The sequence below is a fragment of the Cheilinus undulatus genome, linkage group 5, assembly GCF_018320785.1.
Source record: "Cheilinus undulatus linkage group 5, ASM1832078v1, whole genome shotgun sequence".
In the NCBI taxonomy this organism is placed as follows: Eukaryota; Metazoa; Chordata; class Actinopteri; order Labriformes; family Labridae; genus Cheilinus; species Cheilinus undulatus.
The window spans coordinates 50220640-50239266 of NC_054869.1; the positions used below are offsets into that span (position 1 = coordinate 50220640).

At 39.0% G+C, this 18627-nt stretch overlaps 1 protein-coding gene across 1 annotated transcript in view; it reads right to left on the reverse strand.

Moving 5' to 3' along the window:
- The window catches only part of nr6a1a (nuclear receptor subfamily 6, group A, member 1a), a 165532-nt gene that overhangs the window by 8076 nt on the left and 138829 nt on the right, over positions 1 to 18627 (reverse strand). The window contains exons 3-7 of the mRNA XM_041786475.1: positions 8852 to 9082; positions 5911 to 5966; positions 4095 to 4243; positions 482 to 712; positions 120 to 374 (exon numbers count right to left, since the gene is read on the reverse strand). Of these exons, the coding sequence (XP_041642409.1) occupies positions 120 to 374; positions 482 to 712; positions 4095 to 4243; positions 5911 to 5966; positions 8852 to 9082 (922 nt within the window). The remainder of the gene's footprint in view (positions 1 to 119; positions 375 to 481; positions 713 to 4094; positions 4244 to 5910; positions 5967 to 8851; positions 9083 to 18627) is intronic.

The following is an 18627-nucleotide window of genomic DNA, read 5'->3' on the forward strand; positions in this document are numbered from 1 at the left end:
GCAACACCTTTAGACATTTTCGTGTATTTTTCTCTTCCTCTTACGTTGCAGTGACCTTGCCAACAGTAGCTTTTATAACTCTTTGACACATTTTTCTTCTCCGGTTCTCTGCCACTCACCCCTGCAGCTCATCATCAGATGGTGTGTATTTGGCGGTGACGTTGGCCAGGTCTCCAAAGATCTGCGCGCTGTAGATAGTGAGGCAGGAGAGCAGGATGAGCTCCTGCCAGGTGGAGCTGAGCAGGCAGGTGTAGTCCTCGATGGAGAGCTCGCAGAAGAACGGCAGCTTCTTGATCCAGGAGATCTGACGGAAGAGCAGCTCGTCCGCCAGGCGACACAGCAGGGCGAACAGCTCCACCTGTGTCACTTTGTACCTGCAGTGCACACAAACACAGAGGGCTGTGTTAAACCAAGACTGCCACATTCACCATGCATCACCTCTTTAATGATGCAGTGTGATTATCTGTTTACATAGACTCACCCGTCCTCTATGAGCATGGGCGTTGCCAGTGGGGACAGATCCTCAGCAGCCACCAGCTGCAGCACCAGTGGGTGGGACTGAGGGTAGATGCTGCGGGGCTGGGGGGCAAGCAGGCCAGACTGGGCAGCGTAGCTGAACAGGTGAGGCAGCAGCTGGTAGTGTGTGGACATGGAGGTGTTGATGTACTGGTCCCTGAGGGCCGCCGTGTAGCCATTCATCTCCACAGAGCGACTGGAAGCACAGAAAGTTAAAGATTAACCACCTGGTCATGAAGACGCTTTAAACATTGTTTCATTAAAAAAGGCATAAAGGAGATAAAATCTGGTGATAGACTTTTATCATATTTCTGTAACTAAGCATTCAATGGTGTAACCTACACTGTACATTTGTGTAGCCCTGAAACCTATGCAAAGGCCTTTGTATGCATTTGATATTCACCTCCTCAAAAAACGTAACTGTGTTGAAATGACAAAGATTGCAAGTGCTGTGATTAGTCCGCTGACTTTCTGTGATGAATACCAGCCTCTGACTAACAGGCATATTGCATGCACTCGAGTACACACAATATTCCCCTATCCACTTCCTCAGCTGATTCGGCAGCTGTACTTTTAATTACTTCTAGTCTTCTCCCCTTTGCTCTTTGCAGTGGCTGTTGCATAATCAACTGGTGATCAATATTGACCCATTAGAATCCAACATATTATACTTGGTTTTAGTTACCAGAACACAAACAAGCAGGAAATGTAGCACTAGAACCGAGAAAAGGCATAAAGCTGCACTGCTGAGTAGCATGCTATTGATGTACTCTAGAGCATTGCAGACATGCCAATGCATAGGTATGCAATGCTAAAAATGGCACAGGCCACTATTGCCTTGACTGGATGCAGAGACATAAACCTGGCTTTACTCTGGCTGGTTGAGCAGATGAAAAATAACAGTCCAGTAGCACAAGGAGCCAGTATCATGTGTCTGCCACTAGGGGTGAGGGAAAAAATCGCTCCTGCACAATATCGCCATATTTTGCATAGTGATATATCGCATCCTATCTTCTGCCAAGTAGTAATTTTTTTCAAATTAATGGCTAATATGAACTGAAATCCATGATACTGGATAAATAGCATTAGTTGATTTTCTGTCCACTTGATGGTGCCGTTGCTCCCCTTGTCTAGTGAGGTCGGCAGTGGTGATGGTCATACAGCAGGAGAAAGTTAGGACTAGGGCTGAACAATTTGGGAAAATAATCCAATTGCGATATTTTTTTCCCCAATATTGCCATTTAGTATGCAATTATTTCTTAAGTTACTCATTTTATGCATTTTCCAGCAAACACAAGCAATAAGTCATTCTATACTTTAACCAACACAATAGAGGATCAAACCAGGGCTGAACAATTTTGAAAAAAATATCAAATTGTGATGATTTTGACTCATTTTGCAAATTGGATATGAACTGTTGCAATAAAGGAATGATCATTTTTTATGTCATTCTCATATCTTATAAGAAAAACGTACAAAAATGAAGAAAGTAGGTTTTTGTACATTATTATAAAAATATGGCACTTAAAGGATTACATATGTAATGCATAATATCTCTGCTGCAAAAAAGGTTTTAAACTAGTATTTTCAAACAAATTTCAGGTTAAAGAAATATTGCACCTTCTGTGATTTGAAAATTGCAGCAGGTCATACTACGATTTAATCTAATTTGCAGTTAATTTCCCAGCCCTAGTTAGGACAACCAATATGGCCGCACCAGGGAAAGGACATTAGGAATGCAAGCAGGGCAAGAACAACATGGACATGACACATGGGGTTTGCAAGGCAAGGCTAATGCTAAATCTGCTAAACAGTTGAAAAAAAAAAAAAGGTGCATATAGCAATGTGTTGCAATATATGGTATCACAATACTTCCCACCCCTACTGCACACTGCTGGGGTTGTAACACTCGACCTAAAGACATTCAAAAGGCATTGCCAGCTCTAATATAGATTTTTTTAAGATACATTTTGAGGCATTATATTTCTTTATTCTATGAGGACAGTGGACCAAGTGGAGAGGGGGAGAGACAGAGGGGTGGTAGTCACAGACTTGGATTTGATCCCAGGCCGCCTGCGTACATGGAGCATGCCCTAACCAAGTGTTTTCCAACCATTTTTCCTTGGAGCAGCCCCTACATGCACCTAAGAAAAGTAACCCTTACCCTAACCCTGATAATACCCTGAAAAAAGGCCTGTACGTGCTCTTCTAATACAAAGACCTTTGTATACACTACTTAATAACTGCTTTTTCATGGTTTTAGTCAATACTTGCAAATCTAATTTTGGCAGACTTAGAGCAGACAAAGCCTCGTGCCCCCCCATGATCTTTGGGGCCACCCCTGGGGGAACCCAGACCTCAGGTTGGGAACTAATGCCCTAAGCACTAGGTCATCAACCCACAAAGTCTTGTTTTTTGACAAACACTAAGCACACATTTTATCAGACTTTATATTATCAGAGATCTGTATTTAGCTTGTAATAATCTTGTTTTAGTCTTCAGGAAAGGCCACAGAAGAATATTTTTAGGGATGCACTCACAGTAATACCAGCATCGAGTATCAGTGCCCAAGACTAAGTAGTTTTAATTATCAAAAATGGCCAAATAATGTACTTAGTGATTTCACAAGCATGTTATCCTCTCATTATAGGAGTACAAAGTTGGAGGCCCGCTGCAGTTTGCTGATATTAGAACATAGATGAGGATGACAGAAGTAGAGGAGAATGAAAAATGTGCATAGATTTTCAAGAGGAGGGATGAGGAATATCTGATTTAAAAACAATCTTTATATTTATTTTAGGGACTCTTATGGTACTTTAAGTACTCAAATCTGTACTCAGTATGGTGCATCCCTATTTTTATCATATATTTTGTTCATGAATCTAACACTGTTAGTACCATAGAGATGTTTGTCCTTTCTTTAGTAGATTGTATGTCTGATTGCAAAGAAGGTTTAATGTTTGTTTATTATTTGTAGCTTAGATGCGATAAAAGAGTTTTCACTGCAGATGTCTGTTTTGTAAGAGGAGCTGGCATGTAATGTGCATGACATGAAATAAAAACATTTTCATTCAATCGATATGTTTCTACCGGACACAAACTCTGCACCTTTGGCCTTGTATCTACAGAGCAACGGTGCATTCAAAAGCCTTCACTGAAAAGGTATTCTGTTATTGTTGTTCATTTCTGCTCAGATTTCACTAGATAAAATTGAAATTTCTCTCCGTAGCTTTTTGGCTGTGTAGCTGGGAGATAAACCTATGTTTACACTAATTGAGACTAAAATAAATGCCGTCATGCAAGTACTCAGACAATCTCTGTCCTTGAGGAGTGCAGATAGACAATGCGCTCGTCTCCGTAGCAAGAACAGCAGATAGTGCAGCGGGTTCTTTGTGTTTGCTATCATCAGCGAGCCTGATGAGCTGCACATTCAGGCATTCTTTGCCTGGTGAATACCTTAACTAAAGTCTGGGTGAGATGGGAATGAGGTGTTAGACTGTCAGGGCCGGCTCATTATCTCAGTGTTGGGGTATGAGTGGAAGTGCTGCAGGCAGAGAGGATTGAGATGAACGACTCACTTGGACGACAGAGTGGAGGCGGGTGACGGCTGGTTGCCCTCTGAGGCTCCGTTGCTGGGAGAGCTGTGGTAGCTGTCGCCGTTGTTGCCCCAGGTGTCCTCCTTGAACTCCTGCCCTGACATGATCCGCTCAATCTCCTCCTCTGTGATCTAAAACATACAGTTACAACTTGTGACTAAACGCACAGTTTGTTTCGTTTCAATTGATTAGCAGTGATGAGCTGCTTTACACCAAAACATGGAGGAGCAAGGACGCTTTCTTACAATGAAACATACAAGACAGGAGGCAAGCATCGATGATTAGCTGGTACACTGAAAATAAAAGAATCTCTGCAGGTCTATGCTGCTAAAACACAGACAAAGGCCATTTATGAACCCATTAGCATGCCAGCAAATGTAGTGTTTTGTATGTGCGGCTGGGTCACTTCTCTTTCATTTCCATCGCTCCCCCATGTACACTGAAACCGCAATTCACTCCGCATTATGAAACAGCTGTCCTCCTTTCATTAGGGCTTTCATTGGAGCGAGCGTTTCTGTGACTTGCTGAAATGAGCTGGAATGAATTGACCAGCTCTCTTCTCTCGTGAATAGCAGCTCGGCAGAACTTAGCCTCATGTCACACATTTTCCTGACCAATTGTTCTCTCGCTTATCTTAATTATGAAGTCGGAGCTGAATGGAGAATAATCAGCAGCTATATGATTACAGCAAGGTCAGAGCTCACTCTCATTACATGCTTAAACAAAATAATTCCCATTACAGCACTCAAACTCTGTAACATTTAGATATAAGCTTCATCATGTACATGCATTCATCATTAGTTTGATAACTCTGGGTCTGAAAACACTCTAGAGCAGGGGTGTCAAACTCAAGGCCTGGGGGCCAAATCCGGTCCGTGGTACAGTTACACCTGGCCCACCAGATCCTATCATATTTTTATTATAACCGGCCAACTGGTTGGAGGTCTGCAGATTTCCTCCAGTTCAAAAATGTAAATTTAACCATGATAATTTAAAATATCCTTGTTAAGTCATTAGAAAAAGTAAAAAGTTAAAATAATAAGAAAAAAGTCAGGAATGTGGTAAAATGCATTTATGTTTTCATTTCATATTCTTAATTTTGCATCCCAGTCATGGTTTTGACTTTTTATTTCATATGATGACATTTTTAATTCACAATTTTGACTTTTATGTTATTTTTTGACCTATTTTAAAACTTTAAGTAATATTTTGACCTTTTAAACTCATGATTCTAATTTTTTTCTCACATTTTGACCTTTACTTTGACTTTATCTCATAATTTGACTTTTTAGATCCTCAATTTTAAATTTCAAGTCTCATTTTGACCTTTAAAACTCTTAACTGAAATTTTTTTCCTCACGCTTTGACATTTTAAACCTTTGGTTTTGAATTTTTCTCATATTTTGACTCTTAAGAATCATGATTTCAACTTTCTACCTCATATATTTGCCTTTTAAAAACATTACTTTGATTTTAAATGCCATGTTTTGAACCTTTTGAGCTAATAAGTTTGAATTTTTATCTCAGATTTAAGCCTTTAAATGTATCATTTTGACCTTTTCAATCTCAAAATCCTTTATCATGAGTGCTAAGGCTTTTTTTCCCTATAATCCATTGCTGGGGAAATTGAGGTTGACAGTTCGTGGTTAAATGTGGACCCTGCTCAGCCCTCAGGTTGGACCCAAATTCAGAATTGCTGTGATTGAGTTTGACATCCCTGCTCTAGAGTGACTTAGAGTTGGGAAAAAGGTCAGAAAGGGTCACAAAACATGTATCTAGTGATGATGGTGAAGTTTACCTGAACAGGCCCGATGCTTTTGTTCCTTCCTCCTGGCATGCCATCCTCCCTGATTGCTGCATGAAAGAAAGATCAGAGACTTTAATGTGGTTTGGTCCAACATGACTCATGGTCGGTATCACAGCTCTACCTAGTGGCTCACAATAACCACAGAGTTGCTTCAGATCATTTATATGCATGAGGAGATTTTTCTCCTGAGTTCAGACATAACTTTTCCTGGCAGACACTTTTTTTCTGCTGTCTGAGAATGGTTTGGGAGTTAGGCAAATCCATTTCAAGTGTCGAGACAAGCTCACTTTAATCAGCGTTCCTGGAGAATAAATCACACAAAATGAGAACATCATAGTGGAGGGGAGCTTAAGGGTGAATGACAGAGTTCATACACTAGGGGGCAGCATGTGCACATGGAAGAAGGGAACAACAGGAAGACAAACTCCAGCTCACTGATCTGTAGGGGTGTCACAGAGAGGACAAACAGATGTTTTTTAGCCTCCATTATGAGACTTAGAAAGCCTGAAAACAAAGGCAGATGCTCCTTATAGTGTAGCAGTGTTAATTTTCACCGCTTTTTAAATTTCAGTCTTTGTCTTTTGATTACATGTTAGTTTTAGACACATTTTAGTCATTTCTACCCTTTTAAGGTTTAGTCTAGTTTTAGCCCATAAAAGTCCTCACATTCTAGTCTTTACTTTTAGTCCAAGCATTTATTCTCTTGCCTGAATCTGGTACCGAGTCATGGTAGTGTGTTCAATGTATCCTGCCAAACCTGGGTCCCTGCTTTCTACAGCTGAGAGGCAGAATAGATACAGATAAATTGTTTTTGACAGATTTGCCCACAATGGTTGAATCATGGATTTGTAGTCACCTTAACAAAATTTAAACTTACTTTTTGTCAGTTTTAGTCATCACAGATCTTTTGCTAGTCACCAAGGTGGTCGACAAACATTTTTAGTCATAGTTTTAGTCGAATAAATTAACACTGTCGTGCAGGTATAGCAGTGCGTCTTAAATGTTTTTTTTTTTATTAAACAAAGACGCTTATAAGGGAAGTATTTGTCATTTTCACTTTGAAAGTATAAGTCTAGCTTTAACTGCCAAAAACTCAAAAAAGAGATTTTAAATGTCTGACAGTCCAGCACTACCATTTTAGTCTACGGTTATTTTTCATCAGTTTTATCATCAAATATTGTTTTATATCTAGTCTAGTTTTCTCAATGTAAAAAAGGGACTCATTTTTAGTCAAGTTTTGGTCAACAAAACTAACACAGTAACTAATCAGCACATTCTGAGATGCTGCACATGGTGAGATGTATCAAAAAATATTGTTTTAGAGACTTTTTGAAGAAACAGGATTCCAGGTTTTTAGGTTGCATGAAGCTCTGGAGAGTTACCACAGATATATACACCTAGCTACCACCGAGGCTGCTGCGGTTTAATGCAACATGCCACCACTCTATGTGCAATAACAATTTTGAATATTTGCTGTTTTCTTTAAATGTTTACAGCATATCTGTGTGCGTATGAGTTGTGTGTACATTTTTTACTTTTTACTCTGTTTTTTTTACTTTGTGCTTTGAATTTCATGGTAATCTGATTACTCAGAATGAGTGCACAACAACAGGACTACCATAAAAATAGAGATGCACTGATTGCGCTATACTGATCAGTACTGATTAAACCTTAACAAGGCCAGTGACGATACCGTTGTTAAAAATGCCAGTTAGCCCCTGACCAATACCTATCCTTTTTCCATTACTCCTTTAGGAGTAATGACCACATCATCGCTGATGTTTGCCCATGAAAACAGACAAGTTTGTCTCATACCTTCAGTTGAATAATCAATCTTTCTCTCTGAGGTCATGAAGTGAAGTCTTGCATTTTCCCTTGTTTCTGTGTAAAGCACTTTGTGCTGCATTGTTTTGTATGAAAAGGGCTTTACAAATAAAGATTGACTGATTTTCTGAATCAGCTGTGAGGTGTGCTAAATGCCAGCATTACATTGAAACAGCACAACAGAAAAACATGTGCTACTGGCAGTGGTCCATGACCACACTACTCATGACTTCTGTGAAAACTTCAGATGACACTGATGTTACACCGCTGCATCTGTGCATCCCTGATAGAAACACTCATAAGAGGCATTGATTTTTAAGCCGTTTCATCACAAAACCTTGACTGATTAAAAAATGCTTTCTCTAAACTTCTTAAGATTCTTGTGATTCTTTATGAAGATCAGTAATCTTGTGAGGTACACTACGATTCAAACACTGTAAACATTAGTATAGTAAAGGGAATTATATTAAGCTACTATAGATATAGAGGGGGCAAACTGCATTTCCTTGAGGAAATAAAGATGTTGAAGTGTTCCTCCAGGGTCAGCTGGGCTAACATAGCATGCTACTCAGGTCATATGCATTAGTAATGTACATACTGAAGTCTGAAATACTTTCAGGCTAGCTACGTGATCACGCAAGGGCCACTTGCTTGAGAAAGACTTTTAATTTTTCTGTAATTTCTAGGGTCTTTCTTGTTGATTTGGAAAAAAATATCTGTATTTTCTTAAGTAAATGCAATACACTTCCATAGATTTAACAGTCTTTTCAACAGTCTAATATCATGGCCAATTAATATGAGCCGCAGCTTCCCTCGTGCAAATTGCGCCCATATAGGTGTAAGCCAAAAGCAGCATGTATGTGTATATGCATCTTTTTGAATTTCTTAGATTTTTAGTGATCATAATTCTTTTAAGCAAGAACTGGTAAACGATTTGAAGATTGCTGCATGTTTTTAATCTTGTGTTGAACTTCTTTATGTAGTTAGTTGTCCACAGATCAGCAAGTTTGCACTGTAAGTGGTCTTCAAAGTAGTAATGAAAAGCTCAAAATCAAAGTCTTATTTTGTTGCTTTAGAGTGAAAACCTTTTGTTGAATCTAGACTTTACCTTTGCGGTTCATTCCCATCTGCAGACACTTAAGCAGGCGGCAGTATTGGCAGCGGTTGCGCTGCTTGCGCGACATCTCGCAGTTCTTGTCGCGGCTGCAGCGGTACACACGTTTGTTGCAGATGCTGCGCTTGAAGAAGCCCTTGCATCCCTCGCAGGAAATGATGCCATAGTGCAGGCCTGTGGCGCGATCTCCACAGATAAGGCAAGTACGCTGGTCAGCTGGAACATCTGCAGAGGGAAGGAATACACAGAGAAAAGTGGAGCATTTAGAACAGTTCCCACCCACCACTTTACACTGGGGAAAAAATAGTGGGTGCATAAACCTTGCTGAAGGCACAAGTTTTTAATTGAGATCATGGGGGCGGTTGGGGCTTAAGCACTAGCCAGGCGCTGGCTAATCCAAAAGATTCTTAAGCTCTAACTCTCATTGTGTGAAAGTGGAGGTGTAACAGGCAGCGGGACGGAGAGCTGAGACGTCTTGTGTATGATTTATTCAGCAGCTCTGATGAGAGGAGGCAGCAAGTGAAAACGACACGACTGATTTGTTTACAGTCTCTCCTTTCTCTCCTACCATATCACATGAAAAGAACTCTTCTCGGAAACCCTCTCAGGCCTTACGTGCTGCCAAAATCTCTGATAAAACTGTATCATATAGTTTTGGGTGTTTCATGTTCCATACAGTACCTTCAGCATCTTTAAAGAGTCAATCTGGATGTTCTCAATCATCAACCTTCACCTTGTTTCCTAAAACAGCACACATTTTTGCTGATAGTGAAAACTCTGAGAAGTTGTTAAGACAGGGATAATAAGAGAGCTTATTTAAAACACATGTGAGGGATATTTAGGGGCTTGGGGCAGCGGGAGGTGTTTGAGGGCTCACAGCAGAGGAAGTTGTGTGGAACAGGATGTCCTGAACAAAGTACATTAAAAATAGTAGTAGAAATTACACATGGTGTAATGTGGGTTTATAAAGGCTGGCAGGCAGCCTGCTGACTATACAACATAAGACATTAAGGTGCTAAGAATAGGGGTGCAACCTATTCTATGACTGCTTGAACCTAAAACTCAGTGTACACTTCTAACATCCATGCAGGGTGTTCAGATACCAAGTGGTAATCCTTAATGCTAGGTTTGAACAGGGTTTGGTATCATTTAGGCTTTTCTGATACCCTTTAAATCAGTGCTGATGCTTCAATTATGCTTGAATCAATACTTATAGAAGTGGGAGAAAGACCTTCCAGGCATGCCAGTCATCGACCCAGCAGAAACGCTAAGTGTCAAAGAGTAGCTTGGTGTTGATCTAACTTATCCTCTCAAGTTAGAGGTATGCTGTTCATTTATACATACCAAAAGTAGAGCATAGAATGCCAAAGTGGTTTAGCATCTTTGGCTCAGACATTAAGTGAATGTTTTCAAGGTACCTAAATCTGAGTTATGATTCAGTACAGTAGGTGTCAGATGTGTTGATAATGGTACCATACCGGTAGTGCAGACTGATTTCACAGTGCCAATATAAAGTATTCGACTCCTTGGATTAGGGCAGGGCAGTTAATAGAAAATTAGATTAAATCGCAGTATGGCCTGTTGCAATTTTCAAATGGCAGAATGTATAATATTTCTCTAACTTGAAATTTGTGTCAAAATAGTAGTTTAATTTTTTTTTGTTGCAGCAGATGTTATGCAATACAGATCATGCTATATCATCCTCAGGCATTTTTTTTGGAATAGTCTAGAAAATCCTTCTTTTTTATATGTTTTTCTTCTGAAATATGAGAATGAAATAGTAAAAATTATAACTCCCATCAATACATCAGTTCCTATCCAATTTGCAGTACGAGTCAAAATCATAACAATTAGATATTTTTCAAAATTTTCAGCTCTTGTTTTATCTAATATTGTGTTGTTTATAATATATATTGATTTATTGCTTGTGTTTGTTGTTAAAAAAAACATAAGGAACTTACGAAATAATCGCATTTGCAATACTGGGGAAAAAAATCGCGATTATTTTCCAAAATCTTTCAGCCCTACCTTGGATGTTTTATCCTATAACTTATTTTATAAATCAATCATTTTAACAATAAAAGAAAATAATGCTTTAATGTCAAAGTGAAAACAGATTTCTACATCATTTAGTAGAGTCGCCTTTGGCTGCATCACAGCTCTGAGTCTGTGTGGAAATGTCTCAATCAAGCTCAAACACCTGGACACTGAAATTTTTTTCTTCTTCATAAAAGTATTCACGCTCTGTCTGGCTGAACAGGACTCCAGCCATAAATTCTCTCATGAATTGAGGTTTGAGTGTTGACTTGGCCACTCCAGAACATTCTCCTTGTGTCTTTAAACCATTTCTGTGTAGCTTTCTGTCTTGCTGGAAAACAAATCTTCTCCTAAGCCATAGTTTTCTTGCAGACTGAATCAGACTGTCCTCAAGAATTTTTCCACATTTTGCCGCATTCATTTCACTCTCTACGTTTACAAGCCTCCCACAGCCGGCTGCTGAAAAGCATCCCCACCGCATGATGCTGCCACCACTGTGTTTCACAATCTAATGTTATCAGATAATTCTTTGCTGTGATGCAGGGTCCAACAGGTTGAAAGGATGTTAAACTCTGACTACGATCTGAAAGTGTTAAAACTCAAACATCAAGCATACAAGGTGAGATCAGCTATTCCTGCTATTCCTGCTTCCTCCTACATGAGTCCAGTCTGAGTGCTGGTATTCATTAACACAGTGTAACTAGACCAGTTTAATATTGTGGTTGGCTTTGTGTCTTCACTCACTCATTTGTTCTGGTTTTTAAATGTGCAGGAGAAAATTTCACAGTGAGTGGAGTGGATCAAAGAGAGGTGGATCCTACAGAGGACCTTCTTTGTGGATCCTTATAATCATGAAGATGTAGAGACAGCAGTCTGAGGAGCTGCTGAAGATCTTCACTTAATCCCCCCATCTACCTCCAGGCCACATAATGCTTATAATCAAACACACCAAGGAAGCCCAGAATTAAGACTTAAAAGTCCACTGTGTTAAGCTTTATCACTTGCACACAAACACACACACTCACCAAGGAGTCCACCCTCCGCCACCCCCTCCCCCACGCTGAAACAGCCACAGAGAGCAGATGGGTTGGACGCCATGGTTACACAGAAGAGCCGAGCTGCAGCAGGAATGTGGCCTGCTGCTGATCGTTATCTTAGCTCGACTGGGATCAGAAATATCAGGAGACAGTGACGTGTTCACGTGTCTGATATGATGGCGGGTGGGCCTGTTACTGTTTTTATTGTCTGCTGATGATTCTGAGAAAACCAAGTCATCAAGAAATCTGAATTTTGGTCACAATTAGTGGAATTTTCCCTAAAGAAGTCAACATAGGCTTTTGTCAATATCAAGTGATTTGCCGATACTGAAACAGACCATGGCCTACTTGATGTATTGCAGAAATGCGCCAAACACAAAGGCTAACAGGAGAGAAATAAACTACTTTAAAATGTTCTGTATTGAGTTCATATGAGCTTGTACTGATTTGTGGCTTGTTTACACTAAAACCACGTTATATAATGCAGAGTAACTGCACTGTTCTTCCTTGCCAGTACCCTCAGCACGCTCTTCTCAAAGAGGCAACACAAACTAAAATCTCTTGTAGCTCATATAAATTATTATAACCTGTATATATGAACTGGTAACTACTATTACAAAGAGGCAATATTTCTCCAACCTGAAATGTGTCAAAATACCAGTTTAATACATTTTTTTGTAGCAGAAGTGTTATGCTCTGCCAATTGTGCAAACTTTCAAGTGTCCAAGGGACGCACAATAATGTCGGCATGATATTGGAATTGGCAGATATAAAACTTCTGCCTTTATTTACAGCTATAAAAATCTGCCTGTATCAGCTTTCAGTGTTGGCTGTATGAACAAATAAGTTAGACGAGTTCAAGGCTGGACCAACAGCCTTACGTCAGCTGAAGTCTTTTCCTTTATTCACCATCATTTCTTTGACTGGAAAGTGTGTTTTAACCCGCAGCTTTCTTTAACCATTTTGTCTCACCAGGACTTGTTGACTTAAAAAGCTTGCAAAAAATGTCCATGTGCTTTTTGGAATTTGACTCATTATTCAAAATAGCTCCTGTCTGCAGTGACAGAAGGACTCATCACAGCCTCTCTGGGTCTCTGGGATATTGACTTGTGTTGCAAATTGGATATTAAGGGGAATAATCATTTTTATGTCATCCTCATATTTAATCAGAAAAATTTACAAAAATGAAGAAAGTGGGATTCCTTGTAGACTATTCTAAAACATGGCTCTTGGATAACAGCACGATATGTAATGCATGACATCTCTGCTGCAAAAAAAAAAGTTTAAAACTGGCATTTTGACTCAGATTTCAGGTGAAAAAAACATCTTGCAACTTCTGCAATTTAATCTAAATTTTGATTAATTGCCCAGCCCTAGTCTGAAATACATTTAAATATCTGTATTGACATCAGTATTAGCTAAAATTGATTTAAACTACCAGCATTTTGGAAATGAGCAAAATTCCAATGCTGTTGCATCCCTAATTTTTTTCTGAATAGTTTACAAAAAAACTCAACTTTTCTTAGTTTTGTGTATATATTTTCAAATTCAAAATTAAAAAGCCATAAAAGGATCATTCCCTTTAATTTAACATAAAACATTAATATTGAATCCGCAATACAAGTCAAAATAATCACAGCTAAATTAAAGCAACTTTTATAAATCATTAAGCCCTATTACCAAGCAGCTTTCACAACCCAACTTCAAAAGCTGTGAAATATCCCTTTAAAATAAGAAATAATAATATTTCTGGGATCATTATGTTTTTGTCAAATAAGAGTTGAGGTTTTAATAAGCTTAAGCTTCTGCCTACACCCTTTCGGTTAACTTGGAAATTTAGAAATTTCACTTTGATTTTGTAAATTGTTTGTTTTGTTGCAAGTGAACCGAATTAAGCTTCACTCATTCATTCATTCAAGGTGTTATATATAATGTATGTATGTGGCCTGGAGCATGAGTGCTTTCTTCACAGGGGCTGCTTATGCAAGGCTGAATGAAGTAGACATAAAGGGTCTGTGGCCACCGTCCAGCAGGTTAATGCTGCCTGCTGAGCCTGGAGATTAACCTGGACATCTGATTAATGTAAGACTCTTGTGTAATGCAACAAGCAGCAATACACACAGGCAGGACCTTTACCCTCCTCTGGGATTCTGTGGTCGGAAAGCCAATAATGGAGGGAGACAAGCAGGTTTTTCCTGCAAGGCTCAATGTGGACAGAGAAACTGGAGATGTGGGTCCTGTTGGTTCATCTTTGTTCACTTCAAGGGGCTAAAGGCTGGCAATGTTTTGGAATGGTTCACAAATGAGAAGATATTAGCTCCATTTGAGTTTTTATGCATCTAATGCAACTAGGAAAAATTATTTCCTCTGCAAACAGCTGCATTAATTCAAGTTTATCTACAAAACCTGAGTATACTTTTCTTGAAGTCACAATTACACATGTAAGAGTAGGAGTCATTTTACCAACCTGACACTGAACACATCACGATGCAACATTTCTTAACCTTTTAAGGTAAGCCGACTAATTTTATCCTGTGGTTTTAATGTGCATTCTAACACTGGATGGCTATTTTGACTAATGGGACCTTCTCCAAAATTTCTCTTACTATGGCTGCTTTGAGAGGAAGAGGACAGCTGACCAGCAACATTTGGGGTGCAGTATTTTGGTTGCCAGTCAGTTCACAATTCTGATGTGCAGTTTAACCATACTTACACCACACTGCACGTATTTTGGCTTCTGTTTCATGTCGGCCAGTGACAATATGCAGATGTGTAAAAATATTGCAAAACCACATCAGAAAAGGAAAAAGAAGTATGGAGCTATAAGATGAGGCAGCTCTCCTAACACAAACACTCTGACTGTTTACCTCACAGGACATGACTGCAGGTAACCTGATACTGCGACTGTTGTCTCTGTTTGACCTGGACCCCCTGGCTGATTAAAAGCCTCTCTGTTTTGACAATAAACAGGCCACAGAAACATCATCTTTAATATTCTAATGAGCAGGATAAAGCTCTTTTTGTGTGTATATAATTTAAAGGGCCAGCTAATCACAGGAATGTGACTGAGCTAAGCTAAGCCTCCCACAGAGAAGGGGGGGGGGGGGGTGTTTCATAGTGGGCTGCAGGGTTCATGTACTAAAGGTAATTAGAAGGAGGTGGGGGGGCACATGGCATAAAGCCTCTCCCAGATAATGAATGGTGAATAGAGGACTTTTGAAGCCCACAGACAGATTACCATTTAAATGGTGTGAGGTTTAAATGTGGTGCCTTCAGAAGACGGCAGGGGCAGCCATACTGTACAGAGACAATGGGGCGTCACACGGTGAGCCCATCCTGGGATTAGAATTTAACTATTTTGGTGATTAACTCTGTACGCTCAGAGGTTAAGTCGACTCAGCGAGGAAGCACTACCAGTCAGAGAAATATTCCGACTGATGGTGACTTTCTAAAACCAACAGTTTAACAAGTTAGTGCACACTCAAACATGCCTGGAACAATAAGAACTAAATGCAAGCTTTAGGACACAGTTCTGTGAGGAAATGATTTGTGAAAGTTTAACCAGCACTGTTTCAGAGCTTAGCCCAGTGAACTGCTTTGGCTGACTCAACCAAGTTAAAACTAAAATTTTCTTACAGGGTTGCTTCTTATGTAAAATTGTATTTTTAACATATTTTTCCAATGAAGAAGAGGTATGTTCTACTAAAATGTCTGCATTAAGAAGACAGATCAAAAAGGAAGATTCTCAGAGAATGAAAGTCTGTATTGACATAACATTTTATGATGTTGAATTTTAGAGTAATCATTTATAAATGTATTCTATGAATGCAGCTTCAAAGTAGTTATTCTATCAAATACACTTTAACACTGTCATCGATTAAAAATATACAGGAGTGCATGTACAAAATGACTCACTGATGTTGACTGTTACCTGGTTTATTTGACAGTAGAGATGAGCAATTAATCACAAATTAGATTAAACTGCAATATGCAGACAGTGCAATATTTATTTAACCTGAAATGTGTCAAACTACAAGTTTGATACAAATTTTTGCAGCAGAGATTTTTAGCTGAAAACATTTTGCAGTTGCAAGTTTCTTATATCGATTTGTCTTTGTGACAAAAATCTTATTTTCCTCTTACATGCATGTTTTCCTTATCAAAACAAGAATAACAACCAAATGATCGTGACCTTCAATAGAGCAATTTATATCAAATTTGCTATGTGAGCCAAAATTCCAATTCGATTTTTAAAAATTGTTTATCCAGATCTGTGCTGAAATACACAGTCAAAATACTGGATGTAAATATGGGCAGAAGTTTTGATATCTGTCGTTACCAGACTGATACCAGATTATGTAGTACATCCCTAATTTAAACGTTCTACTATGCTGTTACAAGGAAAGGTTTAATGGAGTCACAGTGCACATATCAAGAGCTTAATATTAAAATGAAAATATAGTTGACTCTGCAGATGCCTTTTTTCAACTAAATAAAAGCAACTAATTCATTAACTGCCCTTAATGACTATGCCAACACTTTCTTGTGGCTTTATTTACCTGGAACCCAGGTGAAATTCTGTTTATGGAAGAAAGAAATAAGATCGATTTGAGTCTCATGTTAAGGTTTAATGAAGCTTTTGTTCACCCTTGAAGACTTTCAGGTTTCAGATTGAGCTGCAGTGCACTGAAGGTTGATATAGAGAATACAATGAACAGAGATAATGAAAAGAAATGCATTTTAAAGTAGTAAACAAACTCAGCTCTGTAGCTAAAGGTTCATTTTAAGGTATCAGCAGGCAGTGTAAATAAGTTTGTGCAGTTTAAGCAGAGCAGACTTCAGCTGAAGTTGTTCTTTATTTTCTAACCCTTATTTATACAATATTGTACTAGTTATAATTAATAATATAAAATTAATAATGAAGAATTATTGCTTGTGTTTGTTGAGTAGTACATTAGATAAAGAACCTTAAAAATAATAGCATACAAAATCGTAATGGCAATATTGGGGAAAAAAATCACAGATCACAGATCAAAACATTTTTGTCTTGTTTTAGTCCATAAAAAGTCCTCACATTTTGGTCTTTACTTTGGAGCCAAGCATTTGTTCTCTTGCCTCTGGTGCCAAATCATGGTAGTGTGTCAAACCTGGGGTCCCTGCTTTCTACAGCTGAGAGGCAGAATACATGCAGATGCATTATTTTTTGACAGATTTACCCACAGTGGAGAAATATCAGGGATTCTGAATGTCAGATGAAAATTAAATTACATTTTAGTCTAGTTTTACTCATCTTGACGAAAACTAAACTTAGTTTTTGTCAGTTTTAGTCATCACAGATCTATTTTTGTTAGTTTTAGTCTAGTTTTTGTCATGGAAAAAAGGCACATTTTTAGTCATGATTTTAGTTCATTAACACTGGGTTAGACCAGGGCAGACATGGGGTTCTTAACAATGAAAAAATGTATCAGTATCACCTGTAAATTACTTTGGAAACATCAGCATATCAGATACGGCATCCCTGTTACATGTCTATTATAAAATAAATTTGAGTTATTGATGCCGGGGCTGCACAGTAAAGGGATAAATTAAACACTGTCTTATAAAACGACCAGGTTTGAAGAGCCTCCTTCATGCTAGTTCAGACTGAATTCCGCTTCTCTGTGTGTGAGCGTATGTGAGGTGACGGGCAGTTCAGCACAGATTCAGCTGCAGTCTCAATAAAGAGCTTTTCAGCTACTAAGCTTCTGTATAAAGAAGAGTGACACCTCCATGAAGCCTGAGAAGAAAAACCCAGCTAACTTCCCATCATCCTCCTCACACAGCAGCCGCACATATTCAGCTGAAAACTGTTCCTGAACTGTATCCGCTCCACACTCGGGCTCCATGTTGCTGGAAGTGAAGACACTGTATCCGTATAAAGAGACCGAGGCATCATAAAACATGAGGAAGTTGAAATAAATGGCGGTTTTCCCCTCAGGCAGCCATTTGTCGGCCCATGTGCTCATTCAGAGATCACATTAAAACCATAGATTTCAGCGACCACCCCATGTGAAAACACCCGACTTCCTACAGTGAGCCAAAAACACAAAAGGCTATTAAGCTGCCTTCACACAGGCTGATTTGCCAAATCTATCACCCTGTCTTTCAAGTGCATGGCCACCTTATAAACGGGCTGATTCACACCTCCACACACTTGATCTCAGATCGTCACGTCCTATGACGACTCCTCCTCCTGTCTGCAGATAGCACTTAAATATTCATGGCATTCACTCCAGGGTTTCACCTCTGAAAGGTTACTGTCTGCAGCATGTCTGACCCTGAGTCAGGGAACGTTTCTTACATTTGGAATGACTCTCAGGCTGTTTGGGAGTCAACGGGAGAGAACGGTAAAGCGAGAAAGAGAACGCTGAAAAACTCTTTGATTTAAGAAGAAATAAGAGCATTCTCCTTCTTTCTTCTGTTGCACCTTTTGATTGAACTAAAGCATCAACTCATCATCTTTAAATGCAAAATAAAGCTTTTTTTCTTCCTCTTTTCCTCAGCCCAGCACTCTCTGAAAAAGTCACAAATGCTAGTTGCTTCTTCAGTTATATCTTGTCATGTCTAAGGAATATTTCATAGAACTATTTGATGAGTCTATTCATCCTATTGACCTAAAAGATTGTTTTCTCACACATCTCCAGCTGTCTGTGGCAG